The sequence below is a fragment of the Abramis brama genome (genome assembly GCF_963993115.1).
Source record: "Abramis brama genome assembly, chromosome: 24".
NCBI lineage: Eukaryota > Metazoa > Chordata > Actinopteri > Cypriniformes > Leuciscidae > Abramis > Abramis brama.
This window is the reverse complement of record NC_139986.1, coordinates 24,598,613-24,618,715: the sequence shown is the minus strand read 5'-3', so window position 1 is coordinate 24,618,715 and position 20,103 is coordinate 24,598,613. Positions and strand designations below refer to the sequence as shown.

Sequence of the window (20,103 nt, the reverse complement as noted above, 5' to 3'; positions counted from 1 at the left end):
TTTGTGCAACAACTCATAAGTAACGGTCACTCGACTCTTTGAACTGTTTCGCACCGAACCGATTCGCTAAAAGAATCGAACTTTCCACATCTAGTGGATGGAGGTGGGGGCCGGGGAGGGACTTCTTGGACCAAAAGGGGATTCAAACGTGTTTATGACTTTAGTGTAGAACCGTCGCATTCAGTCAGTCAATGGACTCGGGCGCATTGCGATAACCGGCCTCATTGTGTTCGCTTCAGGCTGGGAAGCAAAACAGAGAGAGATTCGGTCCAGAAGATCGCCCAAAACAAAGGTGTGTCCATCGTAAAGACTTTCATTGTCAAAAAAGGACAGGGCACGCGCAAAAGAGCGAGATCGTCGCTGGGAACAATGATGCTGATTGAAGTTTTGCTATTATGAGCAAAGCGCGCGGATTTGTTGGACACCCATTGATGCGTCACATATAACAGTTCGTTGTTATCATTGTTTATCAGATCAGAGTGTGCAGTGCGGATTTGTCGCGCGCTCTCCAAATCATTCCAAACGCGGCATTTCTATTATTACCGTGAGCGGTTCCTAAATCCACAACGATGAATTACCAATCGAGCGTCCCGGTTTCGGTGTCAGTGTCCGGGATCTCTCAGCAGTCCCAGCCCGCTATGCCCACTCCGGGAACGGTACCCACACCGGTGCCCGTTCCTCAGTCGATTCCTCCTCAGTTCGGATCCGGATCGTCCGGGAGCTCCGGGGCGGGTCAGTTTGGCTCGGGAACCGTATCGGGCCCTGCAGCGCAGTCCGGCGCGTCGGGCTCCCAGTTCGTATTGTCCAACTCAGCAGCCATCAGAGGCGAGATCCATCGGTTCGAGTCCGTCCACCCGAACATTTATGCAATATACGACCTGATCGAGCGCATCGATGACCTGGCCCTCCAGAACCAGATCCGCGAGCATGTGATCTCTATTGAAGGTAAGCGCAAGGCCATATTAATTGATGCCACAATGAAGCATTGTATTGTCTGTCAGTGTAAAGGCAAAAGCAGATGGTGCGTGAAAACTAGGGGACATAAATGAGTGTACATCCCTAATCATCCTAATTAGGGGCTGCTGATAGCCATGGACCACTTAATATGCAATACAATACTTTAATGTGGCATTCGTAGTGTTGTGACATAATATGTTCTGACATAATAAAATAGTGTTGGGTGATGCATAAATAATAAAGCTGATGTTTACACTTTGTTTAGTTGGATTGTGTGGGAATGAAGAGCCGAGATCTTGCATAACCACGAGCTTCCAGAACGCATCAGTGTGTTGTGGATGTAAATTAAATTGTGAAGCAAAGATTTGTGACTCTCTGCATTAATATTGACACGCCAGTCAGATGTGATTTTCACAGGAGATCTTAATGCAGATTTGATTGTTTCATTATCAGAAGCTCTTCTGGAAAAACGCTTTCCGAGGTCCCTCTCATCCACTGTTTGTGCATCAGTCGTTCATTTGTTTAAAGTGAGTTTATCGATTGATTATGTCAAAGACATTGACTCTGACAATGTTTACAACAGATCTGATTGATTGGCTATCATATAAATGGGTTTTAAATACAAAAGCTGATGGTGCATGCAAACTGGGAAACGTATGACAGGCATCACAAATCATTATCTGCATTATGTTTAATTAAGGGGGCATTTGATAGCCATGGACCACCAAGATTAATTCTGATCACTAAATATGAAAGCCCAATGCTTTTTGTTGTTTAATTATACATTAGTTAAAATGAGAAAAACACCAGCATTTGGAATTGGTTTAATGTAAATACTCTTTTAAGAGTTATGTAGACACACTATGTTTGGTTTGCTAAAATAGTCGATTGTTTGAGGAGCAAAAGAGATCATCAAAGATTTGTGGCATTTTGTGTTAATATTGACACACCAGTCAGACGTGATTTTCATAGATGTGATTGTTTCATAATGAGAAGCTCTTCTGCGAAACATTTGTCAGCATCAGTCGCTCATCTTGTATATAAAGTGAGCTTTTAGCTTTATAAACCTCATTATGTCAGATACATTGACTCTGACTCCCAATTTTTATACAGACCCGACCTCTCCACTCTCATATTAACGGTCAGGGTGAGAGTTCAGGTTAGATGAGCTTTAGTCACAGGTTATTTAAATGCAAATCGAGCCCCTTGCTGCTATAGAGTCACATCTCTTCTAGAATTGCAGGGTATTACAAACCCTCTCAAGCAGTCTTATTTTGTTATCATGGAGTTTCTAGGTTTCGCAGCACATACCGAGCCAAAATGATCCATTTCTCTATTTCTGAAACAGCTACATGGTACCTATAATAGTATTTCTCTGGTAAATGCATCACGATTCCCTGCAGAAACACCATAAATGTGAAGTTCATTGTTGAAAGATGATTGATTTATTGTGTTATAAATAGTGGTTTCACATAAGATGAGGTGATTGTGAGTGGTTGTAACATGGTGAGTCAGTGAGCTGGTGAGATTTTCTGTAACTCTCAGTGCATTTTACCATTGAGGGATGGAGAAATTTCTGGATGAGCGGACACCCTTTCGAGGGGGCGAGTAGGTTGACGGGTGGTAGAGTTTGCCTTTTCGCTATGTGAGCATGGGTTGTGTGCAAGCTGATGATATATTAACATGAAATGGTTGCAAAGACTGAATCGATTTTTTACAAAGCCGAATTTTTTTTTTTTTTACAAATATTTGTCAAGTTACCTTTATATAGGTAGACCTAGGTCTTTATACAATATTGTTTCATAGCTGCCAGTAACAATGAATGATGCAAAATTCTAATTCTGCTGTAAAGTAGCTTAACAAAGACAGTAGTGTCATTATTTTGCTCAAGTCTGTTCAGTGTTGATTCATTTAAGTTTAATAATGTTGATGTTGCAAAATTCATCAATTATGAACCAAAGGCAATAGTGTCCAGCTAAATTCAAATCAAGTTTTGTTGTCATTCAATACAGTGCAGTCAAATCGATAAAGCATTGTTTCTGAATCTTAAAGGGATACTTCAGGATTTGGCATTAAGCTTTGTATTAGTAGAAAACCTGTAGTATTTTCGAATTACCGTGCTTTCCACCCTCATATCCCCCTGAGACGAGAGATTTATGTATTTTTTTGTCTGGAAAAAATCCTCCGATGACGCAAAAATCGCCATTTTGCGTCATCGGAGGATTTTTTGGCCAGAGGCTAAAGACTACAGCCAGTAGTAGGGGCTGTCCCGCATGTTTTCAACCCGCCCATAGAGGGTGGGATCTCACTCACAGAATGTACACACAGTGTCAGCCGTCTTTCTTTGGAAGCTAAGCTAGCAGGCTCTTGTTCTGTTGAGAAAACTGAGTAGTAGTGGTTACCATCCTCTTTTTCCCGGACATGTCCGGCCGTCGAGATCGTCCAAAATGTCCGGGATTCGGCTTTTGCTTTCTGCAGTCGCCATTCATTGTTTACATGCACACCTTTTGTTTCAATCTAACTGAGTTCATTCCGATTGGTGAATCTGAATGTAGTGTTTACATGAACGCTAAACAAGTGATCGGTTGATATGCGTTTTAACATTGCTAAGAAAATTCCTGCTCCTCCGTGAGAGATACGAGACTGGTGCGTCTCACAGGTGTCGCTCAACAGTAATCACGCCACCGGCCTCGCGCCGCTCAGCCTCGTCCTGCTCGCCACAGTAAACATAATGAATTGCGACTGTAGAACGCAAAAGCCGAATCCCGGACATTTTGGGCGATCTCGATATCCCGGGCAGACTCGTCACGGAGACTCACTTGTAGCCTAGTCTTGTTGTTTAACTGCGCGCTCTTACTGGTAGGCGTGCCTTGGGAGTGGCCTCGTAGAGCAGCGAAGCAAGTGCATTCTGGGAGTTGTTGTCTTTCATCCACATAAGCCAAAAATACATTTTCTGGCTTTTCTCAGTCTAGAAATTATTCAAAAATAATTTCACATTTCTTCTACATAAATGACCCATTTTAAATACACATTCATCTTTCCAGAGGTGAAGTATCCCTTGAAGTCTTTTAAACCTCAAATAGCAAGCCAAAGGCAATAGTGGCAAGGAACCCAAACTCCACCAGTCGAGAGAAATGGAGAAAATACCTTGGAAGAAACCAGGCTCAGTCAGGGTGCCAGTTCTCCTCTGGAGAAATGAAAGAACATGGTGTGAATATCCCTGTATATTCCATAAAGAATAGCCAGACTGGAGGATTCAATGATGGGTTGACAATATTGTGAGCTGCCAATAATCAGCTACGGACGGATGGGACCTATGTGCATAATGTTTATCGCAGGATATTAGTGTAGATCTACAGTGAGGAAAATAAGTATTTGAACACCCTGCTATTTTGCAAGTTCTCCCACTTAGAAATCATGGAGGGGTCTGAAATTGTCATCGTAGGTGTATGTCCACTGTGAGAGACATAATCTAAAAAAAAAAATCCAGAAATCACAATGTATGATTTTTTAACTATTTATTTGTATGATACAGCTGCAAATAAGTATTTGAACACCTGAGAAAATCAATGTTAATATTTGGTACAGTAGCCTTTTACAGAGGTCAAACGTTTCCTGTAGTTTTTCACCAGGTTTGCACACACTGCAGGAGGGATTTTGGCCCACTCCTCCACACAGATCTTCTCTAGATCAGTCAGGTTTCTGGGCTGTCGCTGAGAAACACGGAGTTTGAGCTCCCTCCAAAGATTCTCTATTGGGTTTAGGTCTGGAGACTGGCTAGGCCACGCCAGAACCTTGATATGCTTCTTACAGAGCCACTCCTTGGTTATCCTGGCTGTGTGCTTCGTGTCATTGTCATGTTGGAAGACCCAGCCTCGACCCATCTTCAATGCTCTAACTGAGGGAAGGAGGTTGTTCCCCAAAATTTTGCAATACATGGCCCCGGTCATCCTCTCCTTAATACAGTGCAGTCGCCCTGTCCCATGTGCAGAAAAACACCCCCAAAGCATGATGCTACCACCCCCATGCTTCACAGTAGGGATGGTGTTCTTGGGATGGTACTCATCATTCTTCTTCCTCCAAACACGTTTAGTGGAATTATGACCAAAAAGTTCTATTTTGGTCTCATCTGACCACATGACTTTCTCCCATGACTCCTCTGGATCATCCAAATGGTCATTGGCAAACTTAAGACGGGCCTTGACATGTGCTGGTTTAAGCAGGGGAAATTTCCGTGCCATGCATGATTTCAAACCATGACGTCTTAGTGTATTACCAACAGTAACCTTGGAAACGGTGGTCCCAGCTCTTTTCAGGTCATTGACCAGCTCCTCCCGTGTAGTTCTGGGCTGATTTCTCACCTTTCTTAGGATCATTGAGACCCCACGAGGTGAGATCTTGCATGGAGCCCCAGTCCGAGGGAGATTGACAGTCATGTTTAGCTTCTTCCATTTTCTAATGATTGCTCCAACAGTGGACCTTTTTTCACCAAGCTGCTTGGCAATTTCCCCGTAGCCCTTTCCAGCCTTGTGGAGGTGTACAATTTTGTCTCTAGTGTCTTTGGACAGCTCTTTGGTCTTGGCCATGTTAGTAGTTGGATTCTTACTGATTGTATGGGGTGGACAGGTGTCTTTATGCAGCTAACAACCTCAAACAGGTGCATCTAATTTAGGATAATAAATGTGGACATTTTAAAGGCAGACTAACAGGTCTTTGAGGGTCAGAATTCTAGCTGATAGACAGGTGTTCAAATACTTATTTGCAGCTGTATCATACAAATAAATAGTTAAAAAATCATATATTGTGATTTCTGGATTTTTTTTTTTAGATTATGTCTCTCACAGTGGACATGCACCTACAATGACAATTTCAGACCCCTCCATGATTTCCAAGTGGGAGAACTTGCAAAATAGCAGGATGTTCAAATACTTATTTTCCTCACTGTACATCTTGTACTGTTGAGGGTGCAAATAATCTGTGTTAATGGTATTATCCAACTAAACCTCTTTACTTAGGGTAGGGTTAAGGAGCAGCCCTGGCTCTGGACCAGCAAACCAGTGATTTCTAACTAGTAAATATGATTGAGCCATTTATCTTGTTGTCAAAGCATTTGGAAATGAAAGCATTTTCCAGAAAATTCTAGCTTGCATTGCCATTGAAAATCCCTGACTTTTTTGCATTCCTTTTGTTCCCAGACCTGAATTAACCCCGCCCTCTCAGACAAACGCTAGTTACCCTTTTTTAGCACAAATGCCAGTAACGTCCAGTGTCAGTCACCTCTGATCGATGCTGACTCATCCGGCCCGTAAAGAAATCCTCAGAAAGCCTGTAACACCTGAGTAAAGGCTTGCTGTTGCCATGGAAAATCATAATTGTGATGTATCACTTGCAGAACGTCTAGCCTATACAACAGCAACGCCATGTGCTATTGATTTCCAGCTTGTTGACCAATAATCGAGGTGTAAGTGTTTTGTTAACTGATTTGGATTGGGTTAAATCTAAATCAGATGGAACGTTTGCATTAGCACTAATGGTGTGACGTTCGCTGTGCCCTTGACTACTGGATGTTTTATTGACCGTTATAAATCATATTATGGCAATCAACAGCTGATGACAGGAGAAATATTAAGTTGGGATTTTTGGCATTAGTTTATTATCCTAGTGCAATGCAAACCCTGTCTTGTTTTTAAAACTGGAGTTGGACTGGTGTGAATAGAATAGCATGCTATTCTTACTATATCAGCAGTATATAGGCTATAAGGGTGTGTTCTCACTTGGTCAGTGTTCATTTGAATAAGTATGAACGCTGCCATCTGAACCCTGGTGACACCAAACAAGCGGACCGAGACGCTGAAAAGATGGGTCTCGGTTCCCTTCCAAATTAACCAATCAAACAGCTTCCAATCGTTTAGGCTACGTGTGTGACGGAGGGATTCCTGCCTTGGTTTTGACTCATTTACGAGTTCTCGGCTGGTCAAAATCCCATCATATGTAGGCTATGCACATACAATGAGCACATTAACCCAGCACACAGCATTGTTTTGGATGTTCGGTCACAAAATATACGTAATAAAAGCTGATCAGTCAGGTTGTGAACATGTCACTATGCCTTTAGTTTGGTCGGTGTTAAAATGCCAATATGAACGTTAGGCGAACCAGGACTACATTTGTTTTTTTTGTCCGGACCAAACAAACCAAGCGAACCGAACTACAAGTGTGAAGTGAACACACCCTAATATGTGAATAACTAAAATCCTAGTATGCAACAAAATGCACTATTGATACATGATTGTATCTGGATATCTTGCATAATGCATTTTGTTTCACAATAGTACACAGTATTCAATTCCAAACATAGCCATATGCTAGTAGAGTTTGACAGTCCATTAAGACAGTCCATTCTCATTACTAGTTCAGGTCTAGAGTAAATAGTTTGGATTTAACCTGCTAGAGGAATTATAACCGTCCGTGCTTAATTGTGTAGGCCTACAAAATGTCTCTAAGTCCAGTTCGGCTCGAAGTGCGCTGTGTTTTGGGAATTAAAAATCCGCCTCCATCTGTCATGTCCTCTTGTATCTTTTATTTATGCAGTTTTGTTATTAGAGAACAGAAAGTTTTTGTGATATAACAGGTTTTGTAAGCGAGAACAAATCTGTCTAATTTTGTATTTCTTTTTAGTAAAGATAAAGCTTATCAGCAGTTCATCAAAGCAATTACACACTTAAGCACAAGAGGCCTCCAGGCAGAAAGCTATTTGTTTTCTTTGCTTCTCTTTCACCCCTGTCATGGCCCTTTGGTTATAGCTAATATTTACATGTTATTTACATAATCCTCCTCCATTTTATGTCAATACCTTGGAAAATTAAAGCATGTCATACCACACGCATAACAAACAGGATGTATTGCATCTAAGCAACTACATAGCAACACCATAGCAACCGCTTGGCGACAAGAGACTTAAGACTGGTCAGATTTTCAAAATGTGAGAGACCACAAACATCATAGATTTAAAAGTTTTGTTCCTATAGAACAGGGTTCCTCAATTAGTTTTCACCAAGTGCCAAATTTTGCCAACAATACAAAGCCAAGGGCCACCGACCACAATGTTATGAGTCCGCAATGTTTGTTCTGCTACACTCTAAAAACTGCTGGGTTAAAAACAATAATTTCTGGGTTATTTTGCAACCCACTTAACACTTCTTACTCCACTGGAGAATTTGATAACATAATCTGTAGAACCATCAAAATAAAAGGGAGTAAGGAAGGAACCATCCAGATAAGGAACCTTCCAGATCACCCCAGCAACAGCATAGAAACGCCCTAGTGACCACTCAAAACACCTTAGCAACCGCATGGAAACGCCCTAGCGACACACTTAAAACATTCCAAACACCTTAGCAACCACTCAGAACACGTGACTGAGGTTGCATGAAAATACACCACTCCAAATATCTAGTTATTATTGGTATTTTTTAGCATATCATTCTGTGAATGGTGCAATAATGCTAAAGTTGATTTATATCATTCTGAGCATTTCTGAATCTGTGAACATTTGGTGTATTTTGTTCGAAGTGCTTTCTAGCCATCAGCGTCCTTTGGGACAGCTTCAGACAACAGCGAAAATAAAGTAATTACTGTTGTTTTAAGCTGCCATTTATGCTGATATAACTGATGCCATATCAGCAAATTTGTGACTTTATATCTGCCGCAGCGATGCTGTGGCCGTTCTTCCACTTTAATTCTTTTTGTCAGCGTTATCTGAACGACCTTCAGCAGATATTCACTGGTGTAAACAGAATTTTGTATTCAATGTCATCAGGGTCTGAATGAAACCACAGTTCCAAATGGAGCTGAAGTTGAAATTCAGACTGGCTGTTTATTTTCAGTAATTACATGGAGAAACAATGTTATTGAGCAATACTTGAAGGCTACATGCCATTGTTTTAATCTACTATGTTAATTTTTGCAGTGATTTGTGACATTGGTATGACATTTAGTATCATGACGACCCCGTTAGCATGATGTTAGATCAGATCAGATCAATAAAAGGAATTTCATATTCACAGACTTTGTGACCATTTGCTGTTGTCATTGCTATAACTATCATGCAAATGTATATTATATTCCAATAGTTTGTTTTTAAAGTAGTTTTTTAATCATCATAGTTGCACTCCATTTTCATTTTCTGGTTTGTTAATACTGCAGATTATTTGTGCTTTTATGTAAAACTGGTTTCTTCCTCTTTTACTGAAGGTATGCCTTTTCAAAACAGGCTAGCAGAAAAGAAAATTGATGCCTGAGAAATTTGCATATGCTTTGTTGCACAAATCTCTATGTGCAACATGCTTGTTTCTAAATATTGTGCTGTCTGTCTGCCTAGAACCTTCTGAAACTCTTGGTACAGAATCAAATTAAGATTTTTGACGTTTACATGATGAGCAGCTTAACATTTTAAAATGTACACCCTGCTGATGGTCCTTATGAAGTAAATTAATGTGTTGCCAAAAATATCTTCTTGTGATTCATGCAATACAAACTCATGCATTTAAGTTAAGCTCTTGCACATTGCAAAAAAATCCAGTCAAAATACCTGTACTGACTCGTTGTGATGCAGTGCATGCGACGTATTCCATGCAAAGCATCGAGTTGCACTACAGCAATCGCTTCTTTGCATGTGCTGCATCACAGGGGAGTTTTCACTGGTATTTTGACTGCAGCAAGGCTTGTGAAGCTTTTGCAGAAGAAGCTGTCGTGTGAATATGCACCTGTGTGTCTGGACTGCAGATACTACTGCGATCATCCTACGTTATTGCAGCACGCCTGTTGCTTAGGAACCAGAGCCTTATAGCTTTGTTGAAGATTAGAACCGAACAGGAGTTTAAAAAAAACACTTCAGATATTCACTCTGCTTCTCCAAGCTTGAGGAACAGTGTTTTATGAGTTACCCCACAACTGATTTGTCCCATTTGAAAGGATAATCAATAATTCTAAAAGACAGAAATGCCTGCAGACGGCTTATTTAGTATCTTGTTTCCTCAAATTTGTTATGTTGATGGGTGTGCTTAAGACATTAAAGATGGATTATTTGCCTGCACTCTGGGACTAAAAGCAAGATTTTGCGGCTGAAACGTGGTTTCTCTATAGAAGTGAAGTGTATCGAAGGATTGGTATTGTTTGGAACGTTTGCTGTTGCATTAGTATTGATGCTCTGCCATTGACCAATTGTACTTCAAAACTCAAGAGCAACCTGCATGCTTTGCTCAGTAATGGTCTTCAGAATGACACAAAGTAGAATAGATAGGCTAACAATAATTTGGTTTGTATTTAGGGCTGCACAATATTGGAAAAACTGCTGACTTGAAAAGCTCTATTTGGAAAGAATGAATCATTCTAACGTTTAATCGTTCACCCTGATTGTGGGCGATTTAGTAGGTGAGTGAATCTAGCATAAATAAGCATAAAGTAAGCAATTATGCAATTTATGCAAAATTAAGCATAAATAAATACAATAGAACAAAGATACAAATTAAATGTTTTTCAGGTAAGGCTAACAGTATTCAGGTACAGAAATCGAATAAGCAAATGTAAAATAACACTGCATGTCTTCACTGTATAACATTAAATATTATTAATCTTTGTTAAAGGTAAAAAAAGGTTTTCTCTTTGTATTTTGTTGTTTGATTAAGATTAATGGCAGCAGCAGTGATATTAGGCTGCTTTCACTTTAAGACCAAATGCCGAATATATGATGCATACGTTTTCTTTCTCAATGTTCACGTAATCCATAAGTGACTGTGTTTACGAGGATAGTCACGGAGACGGACATTTTGACATTATTTGTGCTTGAACGGACACATGCACGCAAAATTCAGGCGGAAGAGAACGGAAATCAGTGTCTTGTTTTTCTCTGTGTCTTGTGCTTGAATGGTTTAAAAATGCTTACGTTTTTTTTAATCAAATTTTTATTATTTTCTCATCTTTTTAACATACAAAATGACGTAGACAAACAATCAGCCATGCAACATTAAGTGGTAATCAAAACAACAGCAAGAAATCACTTGTTTAAGCTAACAGGACATGATAAACTTTCGCAACTTAATTAATCCGAGAATCACGTGAGTTTCGCCTGCTTACCTAGTCCGTATGGTTCAGCTACCTGTACGATCCCTATACTTAACATCTCACATCCTACGATGTGACTATCGCGGATGCGCACATCGCGATATCGATGCTAAAATGATTTATCTTGCAGTTGGAATTAAAAAACCTAAGCGGTTTCCAAAGGTCCCTTTTATATAATTTCTCTCAAGGAGTTTGACTTGAACGAGGATTTGTTGAAAGCGGTTTGGATTTAAAGTTTTCCTTATTCCTTATTTCCAATTTCTTAGCATATTGAGCCCTGTCTTCAAAAATGTATTCATAAAAAATGTATCTCTGTCTTACGGATATCTCTGTCATTGGTTTTTCATCTTTGGCAGTTGTTAATTGCGAGTGATCATCATTCAGTCTGTGCATCTGTTTCAGCTTTTCACAAAAGACATTGTTTTGGAACAAGACACACTGGAGACATCAAATCAAACTCCAAAACAAGAGAGTAATGCTCCGCACCGTTGGACGGTCTCGTTGGAAACCGATGGGTTCTCCACATGGTTTAATCTCAAAAGCTCTTCTTTGTTATAAACTTCTGATGCCGAATCAAGATCCTAAGTCTCTCAATCGCTGGTTTAAAACCATCCCGAACTTGGCGCGCTCTGGATGCTTCGAGGTCGTAAGTGCGAGAGGTCACAGGTCAAAAAGTGTGCTCGTGAAGAGGCTCTTTTCATAGCAGGGAAACTCTGAAGCCACGGCCTATCTCTGGAACATAATGTAGGCCATTGTTCCCACTACACAAAGGTGCTCTCTCCGCTTGTTTGCAAACCTTTTTTTTTTTGCTATTCTTAAGTGAACACACATGTTTTGGTCCACAGAAGCAGCCAGGGGTCTGTGTTTTGGTTGTGGTCAAGGGATCAACTGTGAAAGAAACATCCTTCATAGTCCATAGTAGAGCTGCACGATGAAGTACTGGGATAAAGTTTATAGGTAAGATATAAACACTGATGTCAACGGTAGAGAACAAAATCAGAAAATCACCTTTTCACCGTAACTCGTCGCTTCAAACTTAGATTGTATCAATTTCATCGTTACACCAGTAGGTGGCGACAAGTGACTGTTTAAAAATGTATTTGTCATTGAAACATTCATTCAAGGGATTCCTTCAGAAACGCTGATTCATCCAGTAATGAAACAAGTGAAGTATTATGAGTGAGTCATTGAATCATTCATTCAGGAGAGAATGAAGTTGAAAACGAAAATAGAATGAAAACGTTTAGAAACACTGATTCATCCAGTAATGTAACAGGTTTTTACAAGCAAGTCATTTAAATTAATTAAACATTTTTAAATAGACTGCAGCAATTAACATTAAGTCAGAAACTTTTCTGAACATTTTATTTTGTTTAGTTTGTCTGTTCTGTTCGTGGATTAATCGGGATCTTTATTTGAAACAAAAAAATGGTGATTCTGAATTTATCCAGAATCGTGCAGCTTTATTCCATAGTAAATTATTGAATATACACTATATTTTTCTAAACATCACCATTGTACCCTTGAACAAGACCATTAATTTTAACTTGAACCCTAACCCTTGGTTGCTCTATGGAGATTATCCCTTTAGTAAGTATATAATAATTGTACCTTTAGGGATGTAAAAGCTTGTACCTTCAAAGATACACCTTTGTACATTCTATACCTCTAATGGGTGCACATTAGTACCTTAATTTACTAAAATGCACTCTTTAGTGGTAGATAAAGCATGAAGGCATATGAGGGTACTAACACCAGTGAAAAGCTAATTGCAAAATGTTTGCATATTTTTTGCTTGGATGAAAATGTCTGCTAAATTACTAATTATATTCTAGCAATCCACAGCATTTATGACTTAGATTACCATTCCAAAATGAAAATACACTCATTTCGTCAAATCGAAAATTGAGGTTATGGTGAGGTAATTACAATGGAAATGAATGGGGCCAATTTTTTTTTTTTTATGCTGACATTTCACGGAAAGGATTAGTAAGCAGTTTTTACAGACTATAATCATGTTGTCATGCATATTGTACGTCTTGTGGCTATACTATTGAATCAGTGAGTATTTGAATGTTTACAGATTGGCACCATTCACTTGCATTGTAAGTGTTTCACTGTAAACCAGGATAAGTGGAAATTAATATTTGTGGTAATCAGTCACAAATGCTGTTGATTAATCTTAACTTGGAATATTCCTTTAAATTACACCCCCCCAACACCCCCATTGATGCTAGATTTGATTGTAGTTTTTTCAGGAATTCTGCAAAGTGATTTTGAGTTGGAGGAGTGTATGATGCTGATCTGAGATCTTCTCACCAACTTATGGAGGTGATGGATCTGACTTTCTGTACAGCCGAATAGGCATCTGGACCAGAACGGTACGCCTCATCTCCGGCGCCAGCGTGGCTGCTGAGTAGCAGATGGTCTGTGACATGAGAGGAGAGTTTGGAGAGCAGCGACTGAAGCCTGCCAAAGACCCCGGTTCTCCTCACTGTTAGGACCGGCGCATTCAAACAAACACGCACAACTCAGTGGAGACCCTCTTATTTGTATCTACACCTGCTTACAGTGACACAGGCTTTTCATTCCTTTGGGATTATCCAGGCGTACACACCAACAAGACTCCTGGTTTGCCCTACGACGGGCGCCACCTGGTTGGATACCGAGCCCCATGACGCAGGCTAAACCACAAGGGCATGACTGCCGTGCAGTCCGGAAGGGATATTCACACAGTTCTGGCTCCTCTTCACGGATACACCCCCGCCCCCCAACGTTAGTACGGTCTTGGAGAAATGGAGCGCGCCATATGTGGGAGCAGGATGTAGAGTATTTCCACAGCATGTGCTGTAGAGCATATATCGTCACTGCCTAAAGCTCCCACACCGAACAGCTAATTGGAGTTGCACGTCCTGTTTGGGGACTTCAAACCTGCACAAGTTAAATTGAATTTATTAATTGCAATTATAGAACAAGGCCGTGTCACAGTTTTTCGCTTATACGTCAACGTTCAAGGGCATCCTTTTTTGGCAGCTCTTTACCTACTTGTCTCTGCTTGAGGCAGGAAGTGTGCGTTAAGTCAAGGTTGTGTTAGTAAACTCTGCTCAGCTTGTTTTCCTCATGGATTGATGGATCTGTTTGGAGTATAGAGCATTCTGTTTATGGCTCGTCACACACACATACACACACGTTTTTCCCATGAGCACTTGGTTTTTGAAGCCATTTGAAACACTTGCGTAAAGTGATACTCTTGTGAATGACTGTGACTTTAGGCCACCATGTGCAGAAGAATCACCTGTTTAGGGTGACTCATTCATATCTACCTGTGGTGATATATAGTCCATAGGGTTTTCTGTTGAAAATAGTTTTGGAAAATCCCTTGTACCAGCTACTTTTTCTCAGCTTTCTTTTTCTTAGCTCTGCTAATCGAACACACTCTCAGCTCTCTCGCTCTCTCGCTCTCTCTCTGTCTCTCATACATAGTGCTAGTAAGTCTGATTCATTTTAGTGATTTGGTTCATCATAAACTGTTCTCTCTATATATGTAGCATTGGATTCATTTGAGTGAATTCACTGTTCATTCACTCATTCAAATCCCTTGTTTTTGTGCCAGAAAGGGCTGTTTAAAGTATAAATCATATAACTGGATGCAATGGTTATATATTTAAAAAAACGTGCCACAAGTAGCTAGATCCCCCCCCCCCAAAAAGTAGCTTGACTGTAGTTGAACTAGATTAGCTTGTAGCTTGACAAGATATAGTTTAAAAGTAAAATTAATAGGAATACATTGCAATTTTTATATTTAACTTGTAGCTTTTTGTAGATTCTCACTGGCATTTCTTTCATGTTATTTTAGCCTATATTTCACTTCATACCAATTGTAGGAGGTCACCGTTTACATAAGACCAGGTACTGTAAGTTTATCTATGTACACACTATCTCCGATTGGGTTATCATGTTTAGCGCAACCCTGATTCCTGCATAACTACATTTGTCAGTGTCCAAACCTTGAAAAGACCAAGGTTATACAGAGGTCAAGCCTTTTACAAGAAGAGAAGGCTTGCATTTGAACTATTTTAGAGGTTTGCAATCAAAAGAAGCAGATGCCAGACCATTAACTAATCCGTTTAATCTCTTTGCAAATTTTTATGTTTTTTTTCATACAGTTGAAAGAAAATATATTTAACCCACCTCAGCTAAAATACTTCCCATGAAAATTCTGGGGCAGGATGAGTTAGAATGATCCATCTTTGCTTAATGCGATTTAGTGTGAAGTAGCGGCCAGTTTCACCGGGTTGTAAAAATTGTAAAATCTAACAGCAACTTTCCAAGAGCTGTTTTGTGGGTGTCACGAGGGGGTGGTGTGGAGGCCTCAGGAGTGGAGTGTTGGCTCGGTTAGTTTGCAGCTTTTGCTGATGACTGTGGGTGTCCGCCTTCAGCACTAAACAGAAATGTGCTTCAAAACCGATCGTTTTGTAAGATATTACGTTAAAAAGGATTCATGCGTTTATCACGCAACTGAGCCTATATGAATGGATCCTCTTCACGAACCCAGATCAAGACAAAATCTGCCCCGAACTGCAATTTGCTTTCAGATTTTTTTAAGTTTTATGGCTATGTTTGGAAACCCGCCATAGTGCGTTCAGTGCAACAGGACACGTGTTCTTGTGTAACCCCCCCACAATGCACTAGGCTCTCTTTTTTCAGTCTTCTTTGGTCAGAGGCCATGTTTGTGAAGTGATTTTGTGGTGGTTCTCTCCTTGATTCCTGGAGACGGCAGCGGGAGAATGGGTGTCCTTTGGCAGAACCAGCTGGAGGTGTAGGAACAACGCTTGGCACCTCACTGTGAATTCACTCATTGTCCTCCTCTTTGTTTGTCTGTGATGGCGGATTGTGTGAGTTTTAAGACCACAGGTTTTTTTTTCTTTTCTTTTTGTCCTGTTTCAGAGAGGTTTAAATATAGGTTTTGTTTCTTTTGCAAAGTGAATACAATCAGTAAAAGCAAATTTCAGTAGAGTTTTACCATGTGACGTTGGGTTTGTGATATGGTCTTTTTTTGATGAATTGTTGCTTGGGCAAATTTGATCATGGCAAACTGTATTTTTCAGATTTTCTGCAAAATCGGCCTGTTTTATTCAATAATAGGGTTAGTGAGTGGGTGGAAAATGGTCACAAAACCAATTACAGCTGATCTTTATGCAAGAAAGATTGACAAACATTTATTTGCCTTTTTTTTATACAGATATTCAATGAACTCCATTTTCTCATATATACTTCAGTATGCATGCACAATATTAAAATTCTGATTGATAATAAGCCAATAATTGTTTTCATGTTGTTTCTGAAAACTAAAAAATTATACTATTTTGTTTCTTAAAAAAGTATGCAATTTATTAAAAATGTATGCAATTTTGTTCCAAAATAGTACATGTACTATTTAGTCCAAAACATAACAAAAAGCTAGAATTCAATAGTTTTAATCAAAGTCAAATCAACACCTAGAGGATTTTAGGCATCACAACATTATAATGTACAATGTGTTTTTTTTAAATGAATAGTTGTGGACTACGTATCTCTATAATAGTAAAATGCTCTTTAAGAAAAAATGGGTTAAATCTTTACTGTAATCTAGTGCTATGTCTGTAAAGCCCCTTTCACACAGAGATTCTGGAAAATTCATGGAAAATGTGTCCCGGGATCGTTTGATTTTGGTTCATTCACACTGCCAGTGATTTTCTGGAATCTATGAGTGCGTTCACACACATCCCGTAAAGACGCCCGTGACGTCAGGATGTGACTTGTAACGTACGCGTCGAAAACGTGTACACTAACGCATCTCGTACCGTTCCACAAAGCTGGCGAATGACAATTTTATACGGCAATTTCCCGGGATCAGCGCGCTGTGTGAAAGGTGCTTTTGTTAGTAAAAGTAATCTAAAATCCACAATTAAATATCCAATATTTAATACAAGATGGCTGCTATCCGATCTGGTTCCAATATATTGTGCGTCTATATCTTTCAGAGACATTTTTGCTTAATTTATTAATTAGGAACTAGCAACCATCTGTTGTTTTCTACAACTTTTGCAGATAACTCCGTGATCCCATGATTCAACACATCTGCCCCATCCCTGTGAATATGGAAATCCTGACATTCCCATGCAATGTTACAGAGTTTACTGGGGTCTCTGTCTTGTCCCACAGCTGATGGGTATTTTTAGGTTTCCTACATTCCTCTTTTCCAGGAAAACGGCTCTGCTTGTCACTTTGGGTGACCGCTCTGTTGGGAGTGCAAAATGCAGATCAGTGCTGATCTGAGGTCATTCCCGTGTCTTTAGTTTTAATAGGGTTTTGGTCAGAATTTGGCTTTGGGAGGCTGGACCGAGATCAGGGGACCAGATCTGCTCTTGAGGGAATTGCTGTATGATTTTGTTTACCTCTTGATTTCCTGTGTTCCCCCAATTCTCAATGCTGGGTTTGTTCCAGTTGCCTGATAGAGGGTCCGCTGTGCTTGCATGTATATTTAAATGGATACATATTTAAAAAATAAATAAATATTGGTTTGTTTGTTTAGGTTTATACATTTATACATTTTTTTTATTTAATACACAAAAAATGTACATTTATATAAATTATTTTATCTTGTTTTATTTTATCTTATCTTTTTATATATTTACCCTAGCAACCATTTAGTAATACTTTTGCAACCACCCAGAATTTTAATTTAATTTTATTTTATTTATACATGAATGCATATTTAACAAATTTTCTACCACATTTTAATTTTAATTTATTTACTTTTATACATTTAGTTAAATACACATAACTATATTATTAGCATTCATATACATGAATGTATGTATTAACCCTAACTCCTTATTCTGCGTTTTTTTACGGCTTCACGATATTGAAGAAAAATATCATATGCAGTAATAACTTTTGTAGCTTTAATACGCATACTTTTCAAGACCGTTTGAGTGCAATAAGCCGCACAAAAGAGAACTGAATTCGGGATCGCTTGCTGTCCGAGAGCCGGCTTTCTGTGTGTGTGTTTTAGGTGTAGGCCTATGTCAGGCAGTGAGAGTACCGCAATAAGTTGTTTCCCGCAGCTTATTGTGCTTAATAATATTTTTAACATCAACCAAGTCACATGTAAGTAGGGCTGTGTGACTGTTGCAGTTTTTTACCACCGCGGTGGTAATGGACCAACCACGGGCGGTATATATACACACACACACACACAAACACAGCAGTTGTCAAGTTTACCAGGCCTACATGTAAGTAACATCCGTGTGCCAAGTCTATTCTCTGCTATATGCGTTGACCTAAAACTTTTTGAAGTAGCCTATTAAAATCATTCAGATATCGCAGGCCTTTGCGATATGCACATTTGAGATATTTCGTTAATTTCCATATATCATGCAGCCCTATATTTATGACACTGCAGGGTGTTCCAAATGAACGAATGTTGTCAAGTGAAGTGAACTTCTGTAGATATCCCATGTTGAGTGTGTAGGAGCACACAGTGAATACTCCATAATGGGACCCGTGTGAATTGGAACGCATCCTCTCCATCAATTTTATTCTTGAAGAAGCTCAGTTCCTGTGGCATCTGCAATGTTCCCTTTTGCTCTGAGTTCACAGCTAAATCCTATTTAGTGCTTGCTGAGAAAGATGCCATTAAGAATATACTGTCTGCTGCTCAGAACATTACTTCTGACTGTGGATCAGCAGTTTTTTCCGTATAGAGGCAAAAAAAAAAAAAAAAAGCATAGATGTGGAAAACTGGTCCTTTGTCAGCATTCCTGATATAATACAATCTCTTACCTGACAGGTGGACTAAAGATGTTTGGGTCAGGATGTGTTATTTTAAATGGATAGTTGAAAATTCTGTAATTATTTACTCACCCTCATGACGTTCCAAGACTTTTGCTCATCTTCGGAACAGAAATGAAGATCTTTTTGATGAAATCAGTCCCTCCATTGACCGCTACACAACTATCACTTTTACGCTTCGAAAAGTTCATAAAGAGATTGTAAAAAATAATTTACATTATTCAAGTGGTTTGTCACAATAACATTTTTTTGCTTTACATGATAAACAGATTTAATTTAAGCTTTTATTTACATATTTAATAACTCACACTTCAGTTGTGGTAAACAGAAGCTCAAGCATGTTCGCTTAACGTGCGAGAACCAATGAGGTTCATTCTCGTGTTACGCATCACGTTTGAGCTTCAGCGAGAACCAATGAGGTTCATTCTCGTGTTCCGCATCACGTTTGAGCTTCAGCGAGAACCAATGAGGTTCATTCTCGTGTTACGCATCACGTTTGAGCTTCAGCGAGAACCAATGAGGTTCATTCTCGTGTTACGCATCACGTTTGAGCTTCAGCGAGAACCAATGAGGTTCATTCTCGTGTTACGCATCACGTTTGAGCTTCAGCGAGAACCAATGAGGTTCATTCTCGTGTTACGCATCACGTTTGAGCTTCAGCGAGAACCAATGAGGTTCATTCTCGTGTTACGCATCACGTTTGAGCTTCAGCGAGAACCAATGAGGTTCATTCTCGTGTTACGCATCACGTTTGAGCTTCAGCGAGAACCAATGAGGTTCATTCTCGTGTTACGCATCACGTTTGAGCTTCAGCGAGAACCAATGAGGTTCATTCTCGTGTTACGCATCACGTTTGAGCTTCAGCAAGAACCAATGAGGTTCATTCTCGTGTTACGCATCACGTTTGAGCTTCAGCGAGAACCAATGAGGTTCATTCTCGTTCTACGCATCACGTTTGAGCTTCAGCGAGAACCAATGAGGTTCATTCTCGTGTTACGCATCACGTTTGAGCTTCAGCAATGGGGTTTGTTCTCGCACATCAAGCAAGTTCGGTTTAGCTTGTTTATGTTCGCTGTTTATATTATATATGAATAAAAACCTAAATTAAGTCTGTTCATCCTACAAAGCAATCAAGTCTCTTCAGAAATTTGGACTAAACCACTGAATTCATATGGATTAGTTTTACAA

General features: G+C 39.6%; 1 protein-coding gene across 1 annotated transcript in view; it reads left to right on the top strand.

Moving 5' to 3' along the window:
- Nucleotides 1-115: 115 nt before the first annotated feature.
- Nucleotides 116-20,103, top strand: part of agap3 (ArfGAP with GTPase domain, ankyrin repeat and PH domain 3) — a 161,664-nt gene continuing 141,676 nt past the window's right edge. Inside the window, exon 1 of the mRNA XM_084102634.1 lies at nucleotides 116-945. Within this exon, the coding sequence (XP_083958760.1) occupies nucleotides 570-945 (376 nt within the window). The 5' untranslated portion in view covers nucleotides 116-569. The remainder of the gene's footprint in view (nucleotides 946-20,103) is intronic.